General features: G+C 38.6%; 1 protein-coding gene across 3 annotated transcripts in view; it reads right to left on the reverse strand.

Moving 5' to 3' along the window:
- WWP1 (WW domain containing E3 ubiquitin protein ligase 1) overlaps window positions 1-18,269 on the reverse strand; it is a 137,733-nt gene that overhangs the window by 82,763 nt on the left and 36,701 nt on the right. Inside the window, exons 3-5 of one of the 3 annotated variants that reach the window (XM_061439438.1) lie at window positions 12,986-13,076; window positions 5,320-5,458; window positions 4,556-4,680 (exon numbers count right to left, since the gene is read on the reverse strand). In XM_061439438.1, coding sequence (XP_061295422.1) covers window positions 4,556-4,680; window positions 5,320-5,458; window positions 12,986-13,055 — 334 coding nt within the window. In that variant the 5' untranslated portion in view covers window positions 13,056-13,076. Of the gene's footprint in view, window positions 1-4,555; window positions 4,681-5,319; window positions 5,459-12,985; window positions 13,149-18,269 lie in introns of those variants that run through there. The other 2 variants (XM_061439439.1, XM_061439440.1) reach the window with 2 other exon arrangements.

Raw genomic sequence — 18,269 nt, forward strand, 5'->3', positions numbered from 1 at the left:
ACAAAAAGCTAAAAAGCCATGAAAAACAAAAAACAGTGTAATCCCAGTGTTTAAAAGGCAGCTATCTGACTCCTCTCTGGAGTGTTTCAAGTGGCTCTGACACTTTCAAAACTGAAATATAAAATGAAATTCTGTATTCAGGCCAACCTTAGAATTAGCTACACTGCTCTTACACTGTTCACCCATGAATATAATGACAAGGATTTTCTCCTTGCCCAAATTCAACTAAGGCTCCTCTGAGCTGTCTTCTCCACTAAGCCTCAACCTTGGCTGTAAAAATAAAAGCACAAAAGATTTTATCCACCCCCCTCTTCCCCAAATGAAAACACTTTAACAAACAGTAACACATTTTAATAATTCAAGGAGACTCTAGACTCTAGCCTGCCTTGAAAGAATCTACTGTTTGTTTCAGGCAACACCTGTGACAGGCCACCCTTTCCAAGAGGTGTGACTAGAAAGGGCTTACAATGAGGGAGCCTGCCTTTGTCCCTGTAAGATGTGTGTGTGTCCACTATTCAGAAGTGTCTTTCTCAAAGCTATTCCTCTAAAACGTAATCATCAGGAAGGATGGGGTCTCAGGCTTTGTGGGAGAATAAAATTCTAAGCAGTTGAGAAAGCTGGCCTAATTACATTTACACTGATCAATTCGTTGTAATTTTTCACTTCCTGGACTCCACTTAGTTTCCACTTACCCCTCTTTCTACTCCCCTATTCTCCCTTTGAAATGCCCAATTATCTCTATAGAATTTGAAGATTTATATCAGGGGCTTCCCTGATAGCTCAGTTGGTAAAGAATCCACCTGCAATGCAGGAGACCCTGGTTCGATTCCTGGGTCAGAAAGATCCGCTGGAGAAGGGCTAGGCTACCCACTCCAGTATTCTTGGGCTTCCCTGGTGGCTCAGCTGGTAAAGAATCCACCTGTAATGCGGGAGACCTGGGTTCAACCCCTGGGTTGGGAAGATCCACTGGCAAAGGGAACAGCTACCCACTCCAATATTCTGGCCTGGAGAATCTACCTGCCAACACAGGAGATGTGGGTTTGATCCCTTGGTCAGGAAGATCCCCTGCAGAAGGAAATGGCAATCCACTCCAGTATTCCTGCCAAGGAAATCCCATGCACAGAGGAGCCTGGGGGGCTACAGTCCACGGGGTCACAAAGGACTGGACATGACTTAGCAACTGAACAGCAGCATGGCTGACTACCAGTTCATATTACACCATGAAGCCTGAAGAAGTAAATACCTTCAAAAACCAGTTCATATTACACCATGAAGCCTGAAGAAGTAAATACCTTCAAATACCTTCAAATACCTTCAAAAACCAAAAACAGATTAAAAAAAAAACTATTCAAATGAATTAATCCTTGGCTCTATCCCAAATATATCAGGAGAGCGGATACATAAAAACATGAGCTTATGAGAAGAAAAGGTCAAGGCCCTGAGTACAGGAAGAAGTTAGCCTCATAAATCTGAAGAGGGACAATGTTCAAGTGCTAAACCAAGAGGCTGAATCAAAGGCAACCAAGGATTTTATCAACTATGAGTATATCTGTAAATTCCACAAGGTTGTCTAGAACCATATTACTTTTCTATTACTTCTACTTAAAATTAAGCAGCTAAGAATAAGAAAATCTGTACTCCAGTTCAAAATCTGTGATTATTTCTGTTCTTCATGTCTGACTCTTTGTGACCCCATAGACTATAGCCCGCCAGGTTCGTCTGTCCATGGAATTCTCCAGGCAAGAAAGCTGAAGTGGGTAGCCTTTCCCTTCTCCAGGGGATCTTCCCAACCCAGGGATCGAACCCATGTCTCTCACATTGCAGGCAGATTCTTCACTATCTGAGCCACCATGGAAGCCCCAAGCAATTAACTTAGGTTAATTTATTTAATCAACAAAATGAGCGACTGGGATTAATGCTCACAGGTTTCTCTTGCATTTAAGGCACTATGATTCAATAACATTTTTAATTTTTGAAGTTAATTTACTAATTTACTTCCCTTTTTGTTATAAGCTAAGTACCATTCATACGTTTAAGCTCTAACCTCTGGTACCTCAGAAGGTGACTTTTTTATATGGAAGATCTCTAAAAAGGTAATTAACTTAAAATGAGATCACCAGGGTAGTCCTAATCCAATGCGACTGCTGTCCTTTCAAGAAAAGGAAATTGGACACAGATATACCTAGCATGCTGCAGTTCATGGGGTCACAAACAGTTGGACACAACTGAGCAACTGAACTGAACCAAACTGATGCACATACATAGGGAAAATCACGTAAAGATGTAAGGTAAAGATGGCTAGCCACAAGCCAAGAAGTCTTCTGAAATAACCAACCCTGTCAACCTCTTGATCTCAGACTTCTATCCTCCAGAACTGTGAGAGAGTACATTTCTTTTGTTTAGGCTACCCAGTCTGTGGTGTTTTGGTATGGCAGCCCTGGAAAACTAATATACCTTTCAATTAACAAAAAAAAAAAAAACAAAAAAAACCACTGACTGCCTAGGGTGTACAGTATGTTCCTACTATAATTTCTGAAACCTCTGACTTTAGACATGCAAGAATGTTTATAAAATTTTGTTTTTCCTCTGAGAACATTCTGCCTAATTAAGTCATAAGAGATAATTTTAAGTATATACAGTTCATAAGAGTTTCATCTCCAAGTATACAGACATTACAACCTTTCCACAAAATCACTTTGGCAGATAAACATTGTAATCTTTGTATAGAGCATAATTATAAACTTTATAGGAAGGTTCAATACAACCTAATGTAACAGATTTGGACACAATCTAAATGGCAACAGTAGGAACATAGTTTAAAAATCATGGTTTGTGGTAAAATATTATGAAACTACTAAAATTAGCTTTCAAAGAATACCACTGAATTACAGAGAAATGCACAAGATATAACATGGAGAGTTATGCAGAATATGAAGCTGAATATGATCCCAATTATTATACATGTACACATGTAGACAAAATTCACCAAAATATTAGCACTCATTATCTCTAGGCTGTGAGATTATGAGAAAAAAATCACTGTACTAGGAAAGAGGTCCCGTGTAAAAGCTTAATCCAGAGTAGAAACAGCATATAAAGAGGTGAAACCGAATAGTCAATTCTGAAATAACACAGGTAAACTGAGAGGTGTTACATATTTATACCAATAATGCCACAGAGCTGGGGGAAAAGTACAAATCCAGCCACCATCAGACCAAGCAACGTACCTTTGCATACAAGACCTACTACTTTCTGTCACAAAGATGAACTGAATGACCAAAAGCCATAATGTAACAGAGAATTAAACTTTCAATGCTTAATTTTTTTTTTAAATCACTATACATAAACATTGGGGCTTCCCAGGTGGCGCTGGTGGCCAACGCAGGAGATGTGGGTTCAATCCCTGGGTCAGGAAGATCCCTTGGAGGAAGGCATGGCAACCCACTCCAGTATTCTTGTCTGGAGAATCCCATGGACAGAGGAGCCTGGTGGGCTACAGTCCATGGGGGTCACGAAGAGTCAGACATGACTGAAGTGACTTAGCATGCACCCATACATAAAAATCAGTGTGGCTTTTACATTTTCTTGACTCATAACTCCTTATGTCCAAAAACTATATTAAAAACAGATTTTTCAGTTAATATGAATTTTTTGTTAAAAACATTTTTTTTTAAAAATTAACATTTTAAAAATAAGCATTTTAGCACATTTGTTAGGAATAAGAAAATTTCTAAGGAAATAAGATGATGAACATAAAGATTTACAGTTGTATTTGAGTGAACTATTAGAAACTGCCTAAACATCAAATAAGAAATCAGTTAAATCATCCAGTTTTTAATACTCTTTGGATCACACAATATTTTGAGAATTTCACAAAAGCAATTTCTTAGAATTAGAAGTAACAAGTATATACACCCAAATTTTTGTATACCATGATAGAAAGTTTACAATACTTAAACTACTTTTATGAATTCTTATGCTAGAAAAATTTTATGTAACGGAAACATAACGTTCATATTATATTCTTAAATGAAAAAAGAGGATAAACCAATAGATAACAAAAGAAGAAAAAAAATGTGTCTATAGTTATCTCTGGATAGTAAAAATTACAGGTAATTTTTATATTCTTCTGTGATTTTCTATAGACTCCATATTTTCAAAACATGAATTACATAATGAAAAAAGAAAATTAAAGAGTCAGAATCTATTTTGTACAAACAAAATTGTTATTAACTAAGAAACAAAGAGTAGGCTCAGATAATGATCATTGTGTTCAAGTCTTTGAATATAAAATAAATCACTGATGATCACTGATAAAAGGGTATATTCACAGATGACTCGGGTTATTTTGTATAAATTTCTTGGATAGAGAAATGCCAGTGAATATATTTTGTATTTCATATGTTATAAATTTTTAAAAAGTCACAGGCAATAAATGAATCTCTCCTTTTATAAATATAAAACTTTTTTTTTTTGGCTTTTAGACTTCAGGATATTTTAAGAATGTCTAAAATAAAGTTAAAAAAAAACACAAAGATTAGAACAAAAAACTTACATTTTCTATTGTGTATTAACAGAGCTTGTTTCAAATCTACTGTTGCTCTTCCTAACAAAGCATCTGCTTTTATAGTATGATGACTCCAAACTCGAAATTCCAATGTAGTCTGTGGGGTCACATTTCTGTAAAGGTAAAATTGTAACAAAAATACAGGAGAATACATTCACTTAATAACTTTGAAAAAGTCACGAATTCAGTTTATTTAAGGAAAAATACTACATGAAACAGTAAACTAGCTGAATTATAAATAAAAACATTTATTTTCAAGTACATTAGGAATTCAATACCTAAACAATTTCTGCAATTGACAAACCAAAACACCAACAATACATCAAAAGTCTTATTAAGACTTCCCAATAACATTACTTCTACTTGAACAAATATCTAAAGATTTAAGCTGACTGCATTAGTTATAATACTTTTACTATACACAAACTTGTAACACTGTATTTCAGAAATGCCAAATGGTTTTCTGCTCTATTTATTTTTACAAGACAATTAAGAGAAAATATGATTATATGGGAAAAGTCTGTAAAGCGAAACCAAGGATTATTATGCTTCATTTCTAAAGAAAATAAAATTATCCAAAACTTTTTTCACATTTAAAATTGTCTAGTCACACTAAAATATAGAATTCCTTACTCTGAAGTTATCTTACCAAAATAACAACAGAAAATCACCAAAAAAAATCCATCACCAGAAAAACATTCCCCAAACAACACTCGTTTGAAAATTTTGCATTCTTTACACCAGATACTTACACAGTTAGCTGTTCGTCCCATTTTGGATTAGAAGAACTACTGGATTTTGCTGTTTTCTTACTTTCTCCATCTGCAGCTACTTCTGTATATATTGCTGTTCCAAACCAGTTCTTTTTTCTTTTTAGTTTGGCACTAGAAACTAACAAGAAACACGATAACCACTAGTGAATATATTTAGCCACAAAGTGTGGGTGTGCTAAATCGCTTCAGTTGTGTCCAACTATTAGGGACTTCCAAGGTGGTGCTAGTGGTAAAAAATCTGCCTGCCAATGCAGGAGACTTGAGTTCGATCCCTGGGTCAGGAAGATCCCCTGGAGAAGGGCATGGCAACCCACTTCAGTATTCCTACCTGGAGAATCCCATGGACAGAGCAACCTGGCGGGCTACAGTCCATGGGGTCACAAAGAGTCAGACAGGATTGAAGCGACTTAGCACACAAAATAGTATAAATCAATACGAATGGAATCGTGCTTCTTGAGCAACTCAGACTCTTTTTGCTGGCAAGATGAAGAAACAATACAAAAGGGCTATTGTTAACGCCTGAGAACCATTTGGCTTTAAGTAGTTTTACTGAAATATATTCACATAGTATATAATTCACCCATTTAAACTGCACAATAGTTTTCATTATAGTCACAGGAGTTGTGCAACCATCACCACAAGCAATTTAAAATATATTTATTACCCCAAAAAGAAACCTCATACCATTAAGCAGTCACCCTTCTATTTCATCCCACCCCCTCCACCCCACCAGCCCTAGGCAATGACTCATCTACTCTCTGTCTGTATAGATTTGCCTGTTCTAAACATCTCAAATAGTGGATTTAGATTCACATAACATGGTCTTTTGTGACTGGCTTCTTTCACTTAGCATTCTAACTTCATCCAGGTTGTAGCATACATGAGTATTTTCATTCATTTTATTTACACATAATGTTTCACTGTATAGGCATACCACTTTTTATTTATCAATTCAGCAGCTGATAAGACATTTGGGTTGTTTTCACTTTTTGGCTACTGTGCATAATACTGCTACAAACATTCACTTAGAAGGTTTTGTGTAGACATCTGTTTTCATTTCTCTTACCTAGGAGTGCAATGGCTGGGGCTTACCAGATGGCTTTAGTGGTGAAGAACCCGCCTGGCAATGCGGCAGACTAAAAGACACACGTTTGATCCCTGAGGGGGGAAGGTCACCTGGAGAAGGGCATGGCAACCCACTCCAGTATTCTTGCTGGAGAATCCCATGGACAGAGGAGCCTGGCGGGCTACAATCCACAGGGCTGCACAGAGTCAGACAGGACTGAAGCGACTTAGCATGCACACACACACATGGTAATTCTGTTGAATAACCTATTTTCCATGATGGCTGTACCATTTTACACACCCAGCTGCAGTGTATAAGAGTTCTGATTTCTCCACATCTTTGCTAATTCTAAGCTGCCTCCAGCATTAAGAGAAAGGTAAGTGTCTTCAGATTCAATGTATCTATTAACCTCTCCGTGAGGTAGTATTCATAACTTACCCTTCTGAAATTACACAAACACTGGCAATTTAAAAAAAAAAAAAAATGCTTTTCCTAGGAAGTTGGTTTCAAAAAAAGGAGGTTATCTGCCTTTTCAAAGAAAAATTCTGAAATCAAAATGTCACTATAGAAGCTAATCATACCTCTTTACAGAAAGTGAATTTGAAAGTGAATTTATCCGACTTTGAGGAAGACTTGTTTAATTTAGGCTAAACATCTGATTTTTAAATAATTTTTAAAACTACTAATTCAAATGGGGAATACATAATTTCAGGGCAAAGTACTGACTACCAAGTAGTCATAAGAACTTATTAAGATCATTTCTGTAGTCAGTCACCGATGAACACTGTGAGTCTGAGATAAGAAGGGAAAGCCATCTCCATGTCATGTGGGTATCGCATGTTAAGATGTGAACATAAACATGCTGATGCAAGCTCACACTCTACTGTGAGGGGACAGTGGTGCAAACAAGTAGTCACAGAAACATGAAGTGAAAAAAGCCGGAGCAGAAGTAGACTATTTGAAATACAGCAGTCCTCAGTTCACAACTGAAGAACAGGAAGAGATTCAAAGGGAATACTATACTTATATACCAGCAACATAAAACAATCAAACAGTGTTTAATGTTACCTCTGAAGTGTTATTATTAGGGTGATGGCAAAACTCACTTTCATCCTTCTCTGTTCCAAACTGCTCTAAACTCTGTATCACTGATGTGATACAGAAGGAATAGATCTCTCCCTAGACATCCCCCAACCAAAGTTCTTCACTCCAAATGAAAGTCATTTCCTCAGTATACGCTGGACTTATCTGTGTACTGGAAGAAGGGAAAGGCAGTATTGGATGGTGTTAACAGCACAAGACATCTTTTCAACAAATGGTGCACATACAACTGGACATCCACATGCAAATAAATAAATGTAAACACAGATCTTATATCCTTTATAGAAATTAACTCAAAATGTATCACAGACTTAAAGGCAAAACACAAAACTTAAAACTCGTAAAAGATAACACAGGAAAAACTTTAAGTGACTTTAGGTATGGTGATAGATGTCTTTTTAGATAATGACAAATGCGGGAGACCCGGGTTCGATCCCTGGGTTGGGAAGATCTCCTGGAGAAGGAAATGGCAACCCACTCCAGTATCCTTGCCTGGGAAATCGCATGGACAGAGAAACCTGGTAGGCTATAGGCCATGGGGTCGCAAAGAGTCAGACACGACTGAACGACTTCACTTTCACTTTCCAAACGTATGGTCCTTGAAAGATATAACTTACAAGTATCACTTAATTAAAATTCAAAACTGCGCTGTGAATGACAAAGTCAAGACAAATGAAAAGGCAAGCCACAGACAGGGAGAAAATACCTGCAAAAGACATATCTGATGAAGAACTATTGTCTAAAACATACAACAAACTCTTCAGTCAACAATAAGAAAACAAACAACCCAATGGACCAAGGACCTTAACAGACACCTCACCAAAGATACATGGATAGCAAGTAAGCTCAACAACACACGTCATCAGGGAAACATAAATTAAAGAACAGTAAGGTATCACTACACACCTACTGTTGTTTAATCGCTAAGTCATGTCCCACTCTTTGCCACCCCATGAACTGCAACCCATCAGGCTCCTTCTGTCCATGGGATTTCTCAGGCAAGATATATTGGAGCAGGTTGCCATTTCCTGTTCCAGGGCATCTTCCCAACCCAGGGATAGAACCCATGTCTCCTGCATTGACAGGTGGGTTCTTTACCACTGAGCCACCAGTGAAGCCCACACACATATTAGACTGGCCAAAATTTGGGACACTAACCACAACAAATGCTGGGGGAATGTGGAGCAACAGAAACTCTCATTCATGGCTGGCAGAGATGCAAAATGGTTCAACCACTTTGGAAGATAGTTTTACGGTTTCTTACAATCTAAACATAGGCTTACCATGTGATCCAATAATTGCACTCTTTGGTATTTACACAAAGGAGCTGAAAACTTATGTCCACACAAAGCCTCCAAGTGGATATTTATCACAGGTTTGTTTATACAACTGTCAAAACATCTAAGTAACCAAGATGTAGTAGATGCATGGATAAACAACTTGTGTGTGTGTGTGTTAAGATGCTCAGTTCAGTTCAGCCGCTCAGTCTTATCCGACTCTTTGCAACCCCAAGGACTGCAGCATGCCAGGCATCCCTGTCCATCACCAACTCCCAGAGCTTACTCAAACTCATGTCCACTGAGTTGGTGATGTCATCCAACCGTCTCTCCTCTGTCATCCCCTTCTCCTCCCTCCTTCAATCTTTCCCAGCATCAGGGTCTTTTCTAATGAGTCAGTTCTTCACATCAGGTGGTCAAAGGATTGGAGCTTCAGCATTAGTCCTTCCAATGAATATTCAGGAGTGATTTCCTTTAGGATTGACTGGTTTCCTCTTGTAGTCCAAGGGACTGTCAAGAGTCTTCTCCAACACCACAGTTCAAAAGCATCAATTCTTCGGTGCTCAGCTTTCCTTATGGTCCACCTCTCACATCCATACATGACTACTGGAAAAACCACAGCTTTGACTAGATGGACTTTTGTCAGCAAAGTAATGTCTATGCTTTTTAATACGCTGTCTAGGTTTGTCATAGTTTCTCTTCCAAGGAGCAAGTGTCTTTTAATTTCACGTCTGCAGTCACCATCTCCAGTGATTTTGGAGCCCAAGAAAATAGTCTTTCACTGTTTCCATTGTTTCCCTGTCTATTTGAGATGAAGTGATGGAACCAGATGCCATGATTTTAGTTTTTTGAATGCTGAGCTTTAAGGCAGCTTGTTCACGCTCCTCTTTCACTTTCATCAAGAGGCTCTTTAGTTCTTCTTCATTTTCTGCTATAAGGGTGGTGTCATCTGCACATCTGAGGTTATTAATATTTCCCCTGGCAATCTTGATTCTAGCTTGCGTTTCATTCAGCCCAGCATTTCACATGATGTACTCTGCAAATAAGTTAAATAAGCATGGTGACAATATACAGCCTTGACGTACTCCTTTCCCGAAGTGGAACCAGTCTGTTGTTCCATGTCTTGTTCTAACTTGTTGCTTCTTGACCAGCATACAGATTTCTCAGGAGGTAGATATGGTGGTCTGGTATTCCCATCTCTTTAAGAATTTTCCACAGTTTGTTGTGATCCACACAGTCAAAGGCTTTAGCTGTATTAACTGATACTCAAAATGATAAATACTGTGGAGGCACTATCTTGGCTACTTACACTCCTTTGGTCCATATCTATTTTCCAATTGGTTCTCCAGGCTTCGAGTGATTCTATTTATTAGCTACCTGATAGCTTTTATCTAAGGTCCCTTTTGGCCCAAATCAGCTAGACCAGGTCTTTGTTACTTCAGTTAAGTACTCATACAGTAGATAAAGACCAAGAAGAAAGTCACACCTCAGATATGGTAGCCACAGGTGCTGCACAAGTAACAGTGAATAACCAAGGATACAGCTCTAAGCTTAGCAGAGGAAAAGCATAAGTATCAGGAATTACACTTATGTGGAATACACATCAGAATCATCAGGGAATTGCTTGAAAATATGTAAGTTCACAGTTCACAGAAAACTAAATACAAATATCCCTGAAATATGCCTCAACCTCACTCATAATGAAAGAAATGATATATAAAATGACACTTCAGATACTGCCTCTTACCTAAGTGTCATCATGCCTGATAGTGTATCTTGATGAGGCTATAGGAAAACAGGCACTCTCACAGACACCTGGTGGGAACACAGAAATAGTACAGACCCTATGGAAAGGAACTTCACAACAGCTGACCTCTGAACAACAGTGGTTTGAATCATGGGGATACACTTCTACACAGATTTTTTAAGATAAGGACATACTACAGTACTATACCATCAGGAGTTGGCTGTATTCATGGATATGGAACCATGGATATTGAGGGCTGATTGTAAAGTTATGCACAGATTTTTCAAATGCGCAGGACTCGGCACCATAATCTCTGTGGTTCAGGGGTCAACTGTGATTGATAGTATCACACGTGCTTACTATTTGATCAAGCAATCTCATTCTAGAATTCTATCCTAATGACACATGAAGCCCTTTATTGTAGCACTATTTGCAATAGCAAAAAATGGAACCCAATGTCCATCAGTAGGGCACTAGTTGAATTAACTTTGGTACATCCAGTTAACAGAGTACTGGGCAGCGATAAAAAGGTGTATGGAATACTCTGCTATGGACATTACCCTAGGATATTACTGTTAAATGAAGAAAAGCAAGGTGTAGGAACTAGATGCTAAGAACTAGGAAGATTGAGAGGAGAGATATGCATGCATATAATGTGTATACCTGCTTATATTTTCAAAAAAAAACAACAGATGGATAAAACAACACTAATAAAAATGTTTCCAAAGGGGAAGAGAAAGAAGGGGAAGGAATGGACAGAGTACCCAGACTTCTCCAAATATCATCCTGACTTAACAATTTTGACTCTAGAACTGTATAAATGCCTTATATGGTGATAAAATAAAATTAAATAAAAAATAAATAACTGAAAGCAATGAATCTGACTAACCCAGTTGGTGGCATAACCAAATGTAAAATAACCAAATGTAAAAATAACTCTGACTATACATATGAAGGAGGCATATGAGGCATTTCTCACACAGAAATCTTAAAACTGCAATGAGAGGGCCTGTTACTTTCAGTAACTTTAACACTGCTAAGACTTCTTGTGTGTGTGTGTGTGTTAGGATAAAACAGATATACCTGTGCTGATATTATTTAGAATTAAAATTCTGAAGTTAAGAGAAAACAGAAATATAAAGTAAAATGAAGTAAAAACAACTTTTAGTGGAAAATAGTTATTTACAGACTACAGCTATTCTTTAGAATTAGCAATATCAGCATGAACTCGGGATTGGTTTTTTGCTAAGACAATAAACGTCTTCTAGCTCTGTTCACTGAAAACTCCTATTAACAGCTGACCTGATGGTTATGAGTACCATGGGAATTACAGTCTATCTCCTTCTTATCCAAAACTCAACCTGCCTTTCCTAAGGCAAATATTACTTCTAATGTTCTAAGCACAGAGCCACATACAAACACCCCTCCTTTTTCATATCCATATGGCTATATGCACTATTTCATACTTTGCTCTTTCACTTAAAAATATTACCTTAGAACTTGGCTGTTACTGGTACACATATTCATTTCACGTCATTGTTTATCTAGAATTCTGCCAATCTTTTGGTATTAAAGATTCTTTTTCTGTTACTCCTACTAATTTATCTTGCAGATATTTACATATAAACTATCCACATACATTATATGTGGACATTATTTATATGCATATATAAACAATATAAATACCTGCAAGATAAATTTATACAAGTAAAATTGCTGGTTTAAGGACCACTCTTTGAATCATTACTCCAGTTAGCTAGAAGAAATGATCTGAACCAAGGCTCTTCCATGCTTTTACATTTGCTGTTCCTTCTCCCTCCCATACCTTTGGCTGCCAATCTGCAATGAACTCTAATCCTTCCTACAAGAGTCAAAGTGTTACCGTCTGTGAATCCTTCTCTTACCCTACTTTCACAGACCTGTAGGCCATCTCCAGTTCCAAGCAGAACTATGACACTTCCCTTTAAGTGCTCACTGCATCCAGTTAATAGTCACTTTGCATGGTAACTGTCCATGCAAAACAAACCTGCTTGACATTATATAGTAAGTCCCTGGAGTACTAGGGTCTTGTGTTTTCATATATGGATTTCCACTTAACAAATATTTGCCCATGATTGAATGAATGGCTTAAATGCATGGAAAAGGGCTTTTAGCATCTTTCTCCATTCTAATAATCATTTAAAAACCAGCTCAGTTCAATAGGGCTTATTCTAATACCCAAATTCTGCCACTACCAAAAAGGATAGAGCTCCTCTGCATCCAGTACAGGTTCAGTAAATACTCATGGAATAAATATTTTTACAGAGTTTCTATCTTTGAGGCCTATTGCAACAAATACACCATGGCATGAATCTAAAAGAAAAGATACTTATGAAATAAGTCTGCTAAATTAGGTATTAAAAAGAAAGTTTCATCAGAGAACTATTAGTTTAAATTACTGTGAAAACAACTTACCAGTTACCTGTAACTGCAACCTTCCACTGTGGTTATTACTAGTATCAGACCTTGGTGAAGCAGTGGCCATGTCCCAAAATTCAGCTTAAATCTACAAAAAAGTTAATTTATTCATATATTAGACTAGAGACTATAATTTTCAATACAATTAACACCTTGTCCCCAGTAAATCTTGCATGTTTCCTTTTACAGATAACTTTTTCAAGTTCTATTTCACTGCCCTACCCTATTTTTACTTTTTAAATAAAACACAAAGCTGAGCTACTTCAGCTTTCTCCTGCATGGCAACTATTTTAAGGCTAAATTCTATTCACCTTTAACCTACTAAGATAAAGATGAACATTAAGGGCAAGATTGAAAAAAGTAATATAAATATGTTTCTTACCCTTATGGACTTTATTATTATGATTATTAAGCGTAATTTAATAAACATAAAAATAATAAAAATTATTAAACATAAATTTTAAAAAATTAGTTTTAGCAATAAAAGGCATATTGGTCAAGCAAAGAGACCATGAAAATGGCATTGCATATCTGAAAAAGAACCATTTCAAATTTGCTTAAACTCTTCATTTTAGAACAGTTTCAGATTTACAGAAAAGTTGTAAAGAAAATAGCATTCTCATATATCCTATACCCAGTATCCTCTACTATTGATTTCTTACATTAGGATGCTATATTTGTCATAAGTAATGAACCAATATCAATATATTGTTACTAATTAGAGCCTATAGTTTATTCAGATTAGATAGCACTTAAGAGAGAATCACCAAACTTGAATATAAAGTTTAAAAATTCATTTAGAAGTAATGCTGAGATAAACAGCTTGAAAAATCAAAGAGAAACTAAAAGACATGAAAAGATAAAATGTGACCTGACATATATTTCTACTCATAATCTCAGAAAATGAAGACAGAGGAGGTCATACTAGCAGACAAAATGACTCAGTTTTCTAGACCCGTGAAATACACTTGTTCACAATTCTAAGAAACACTGAATAAAACAGTTGGGGTAAACATGAAGACACTCACGTTTGGACACCCAGGGACACACAGCAGTCACGCCGCACAGCACCAAAACACAGGGCATGCTAAAAGCAGCCAGAGACAAGAGTGACGACACTCAGAAGAGAGTCAAGTGACAGCAGAATTCTCAACAAGCAGCGATGGAAACAAAGAAGGCGGAACAAGCACCTATCTGCGAAAACTGAGAAAATTTATTCAAGCACCAAAACTCTCTTTGGAACACAGAAGGTATCAAGATTTTGCCAGAGAAACCAAAAAGAGTTTACCAACAGCAGGCCTTTACTTCGACAAAATCTGAAAGACACATTTTTCAAAAAAGAATAAAATTACACAGGAGGGTGCTCTGAGATGCAGGAAGGGAAAGATGAGTAAAGAAACTGGTCAGCATACAAGTACGTCTAAATAAACACTGCCAATAAAATAACAACAGTGACATCTTATTACGGTATGTAAATAAAACCAGAATAAACCATTAAAATACAGAAGCACAGAGTGGAGGGGCTGGGCAGGGAGTGAGAGGACAGGAACTGATAAGGTCAACTCTCTGCATCATCCGGCAGAGGGCCTGTGCTCTGGCTTAACTCTGGACTACATAGCATTCCCAGCAGGATTTCAAGGGTAACCACAGAAGAACAGAAATAGGAGTGTAATTTCCAAACCAGCAGAGTAGAAGAGAATACAATTTAAAAAAAAACTCAATTCCCAAAAAATGGCTAGAAAAGGAAAGAAAAAAAAAAGGCATAAACAACCAGCATTATCAGAAAGCAAAAGAAAGAGAGTGCAAATATAGAAATAATCATAGTAACAGGAAATTCAAGAGTAAGATGAGAGATGCCCATAAAATAAAGATGCTGACAGCATGAAAGCAAAAATATGGAAAAGGACATATTAGGCAAATACAAACAAAAGGAAAGCTGGGCTGAGTTATAATAGCAGAAAAAGAGCATTATTAGGGAAAACAAAGAAAATGATACAAGATTCAATCTAAGTAAGCAGATAGAGAACTCCAAATTTGCATGCTTTAAAAAAAAAAAACAGCCTAGCTTTGGTTCCTTCTCCCAGCCCAACAAAGTGATCTCAGCCAAAAAGGATGGGCAGTCCCTAACAGACTTCCGGGTTGAGGAATGGTACAGCATGGTAGAGACAGCATCTGCGACCCCGAAACAGACTATCTGGCAGCTGTTTCAACCACTTGGCACAGTTACGATGACAGCACGGCACAGCACCTGAGACTGACTGCTCCATCCTGCCCACCGCTCAGCAGGCTGCTGGGAACAGGGCCACTTCCCCATCTGCCACCCTACACTGTCTTTCTAGGGAGCCCAATTTGTGAGAGGCAGGAGTCTCCACTCAGGAATTCTTTAGAGAGTTATCAGCACCGAGCATTTACCATGAGAATCCAGTAATGCAGGGAGGTTGAAAGGTTTTCATTATGCTCAGTTTGAGAACCTGGAGTCCCTGTTCAGCATCCAGAGCCTCAGTAAAGAATCTCTAGACAACAGAATTCCAGGGAACACTGCTAATCAAGGACAGGACAGGGATAAGGATGGTGGTTCTTTTCACTGAAAAAGAAATCAGAATTTTCACAAAACAAATATGGACCAGAGAAGCTGTCCTGCACAGACGGCCTGGATTTGCCTATTCACCTAGAAGAGATGAAGAGAGCTTTGAAGGCAAACAACATGATTGCTATGGAGCCCACGACTGCTGTCATGACTAAGGCAGCAGAGGCCGTGACAGAGGCCATGACTTCAGGATAAACAGTGGAAAAAGGCAAGCTGTAGCGGGTACAAGAGGACAATGACTGTGAAGCTCTATAGATAGGACGTTCAGTCGCGGAGCACCAAAGACAACTGCTCTCAAGATATTATAGGTATGACGACAAGAGGACCCTTCCAGAGACCCAAACTGCATTTAAAGCCTCAGAGTACTCCTAACAGATGTCTCCTCTGCTTGTATCTCCTTATCTAGCTTTCAGGCAGCTTCTATCTTTGGAGCAGCAAAGCTCAGCCTGATGCCCCAGTTGTGAGAGAACAAGCAGAAGAGCAGCTACAGAAGGAACGGGAGAAATGGCAGCATCAGCTTGCTGTTCAGTCGCTCAGCCGTGTCCGACTCTTTGCAACCCCATGGTCTGCAGCACGCCAGGCTTCTCTGTCCTTCACCCTCTCCCGGAGCTTGCTCAAACTCGTGTCCATCAAGTCGGTGATGCCATCCAACCATCTCATCCTCTGTTGTCCCCTTCTCCTCCTGCCCTCAATCTTTCCCAGCATCAACAGGGTCTTTTCCAATGAGTTGGCTCTTTGCATCAGGTGGCTGAAGTACTGGAGCTTTAGCTTCAGCATCAGTCCTTCCAATGAACACTCAGGACTGATTTTCTTTAGGACGGACTGGTTTGATCTCCAACTACAGTGACAGCCTCGGAGGGACACTAAAACTGGCAAAGTAAAGAATTTCAAGAACAGTGATGGTCGAGAACAGGAAGTGAGTCACCTTGGACTGGGACCTTGCCGTATCCACCAGAAGTCAGATCAGGGTGTGCGAAAGAGAGTGAGACCTCTCTGGAAAAAAGATGAAATACTCAGTAAAACCAAAAGACTGTCACTCTCCAACTTCTAAGCCTCCAAGACCTGATGAGCTACCAGAGGAAATGCTGGCCCCTCTATCGAGAGAATGCTTAGGTGAAGTGAAGTGCTAATCCTCTGTTGATCTCAGTTCAAACACAGAGCAGCAGTCCCCTACAAATGATGAGGAGATGCCACTCCAGTTCAACCATCTCAGCAAGGATCAATCAACCTGGAAAGATGAAAATAAGGCAGATGTGGTGAGTGCCCCCAAAGGTTGAAAGTGGGAACACCAGCATGGACCAAGAGATGAAGTAATAAGGACAAATGGAAGAAGCCCGAGAGGAGACAGAACAAAAAGGATCAAGAGCTCTAACTTGCATCTGAGAACCCAAAGGAACCTGAAGAACGCAGCTTCTAAGTTCAGTACTGTGAGTACACTGCTTTCCCAGTTGACAGTGAAAATTAAAAAGAGAATTCTACACCCTGTGCTTTCTCCTAGCCTCTCTCTACCCTGAAACATTTCTAAGCAAATCAAATCTCTATCCAGACAAGGCAAAAAAATAATAATAATAATTCACAATCTCCCAGGAGGATAAAAGCCTGTAAAGATTGTTAGAACTACAGGAAGAAACTGACCAACTGACCACTGATTCGGGTGATTTCAACACACACTAATTTTCTATAGATCAAGTGAATCAAAAAATGATGAACAAGAATTTAATGAACAGAACCTAATAAGTGTTAGAAAACAAACATTCTTCTCAAGGATGCTGCTGCTGCTGCTGCTAAGTCGCTTCAGTCGTGTCCAACTCTGTGCGACCCCATAGCCAGCAACCCACCAGGCTCCGCCATCCCTGGGATTCTCCAGGCAAGAACACTGGAGTGGGCTGCCATTTCCTTCTCCAATGCATAAAAGTGAAAAGTGAAAGTGAAGTCACTCAGTCATGCCCGACTCTTAGCGACCCCATGAACTGCAGCCTACCAGGCTCCTCCATCCATGGGATTTTCCAGGCAAGAGTACTGGAGTGGGGTGCCATTGCCTTCTCGGCTTCTCAAGAATACATGGGACATATAGAAAAACAATACATATGTTGGGAGGTAATGAAAATGTCACTAAATTTCAAAGAATATGTATAATTTTGTTCCTGGGCGCTGATCAAAATGCAGTTAAGTTAAAAATCAGTAATAAAAGATTAATTTTTAAAATACAAATAGAAAATAATAACACTTCTAAATATTGCATGAGTCATCAGAAATGGTAATGGAAATTTTTCTAAAAATACTAAAAACTAGACTCCCTGGGAAGAGGGGTTGTGAGTCCACTTGCCAATGCAGAGGACACAGGTGAGGTCCCCAGTCTGGAAAGATTCCACACATCAGGAGCAACTGAGCCCACAGGGCACAAGTTCTGAGCCTGTGCTGTAGAAACCTCGAGCCAGAAGTACTGAAGCCTCCTGCCCTAGGGCACGTACTCTGTAACAAGTTAAGCCAGCGCAACGAGAAGCCCCCACGTCTCAACAAGAGCAAAACCCCTGCTCACTGCAACTAGACAAAGCTCTTGAATAGCAATGAAGACCCAGCTCAACCAAACATAAATAACTGAATACAATTTCAAAAAATAAAAATGTTTTGTTGTTTAGCTGTGAAGTTGTGTCCGACTCTTTGTGACCCCATGGATTGCAGCACATAAGGCTT

Source organism: Bos javanicus, chromosome 14 (assembly GCF_032452875.1).
Source record: "Bos javanicus breed banteng chromosome 14, ARS-OSU_banteng_1.0, whole genome shotgun sequence".
NCBI classification, from domain to species: domain Eukaryota; kingdom Metazoa; phylum Chordata; class Mammalia; order Artiodactyla; family Bovidae; genus Bos; species Bos javanicus.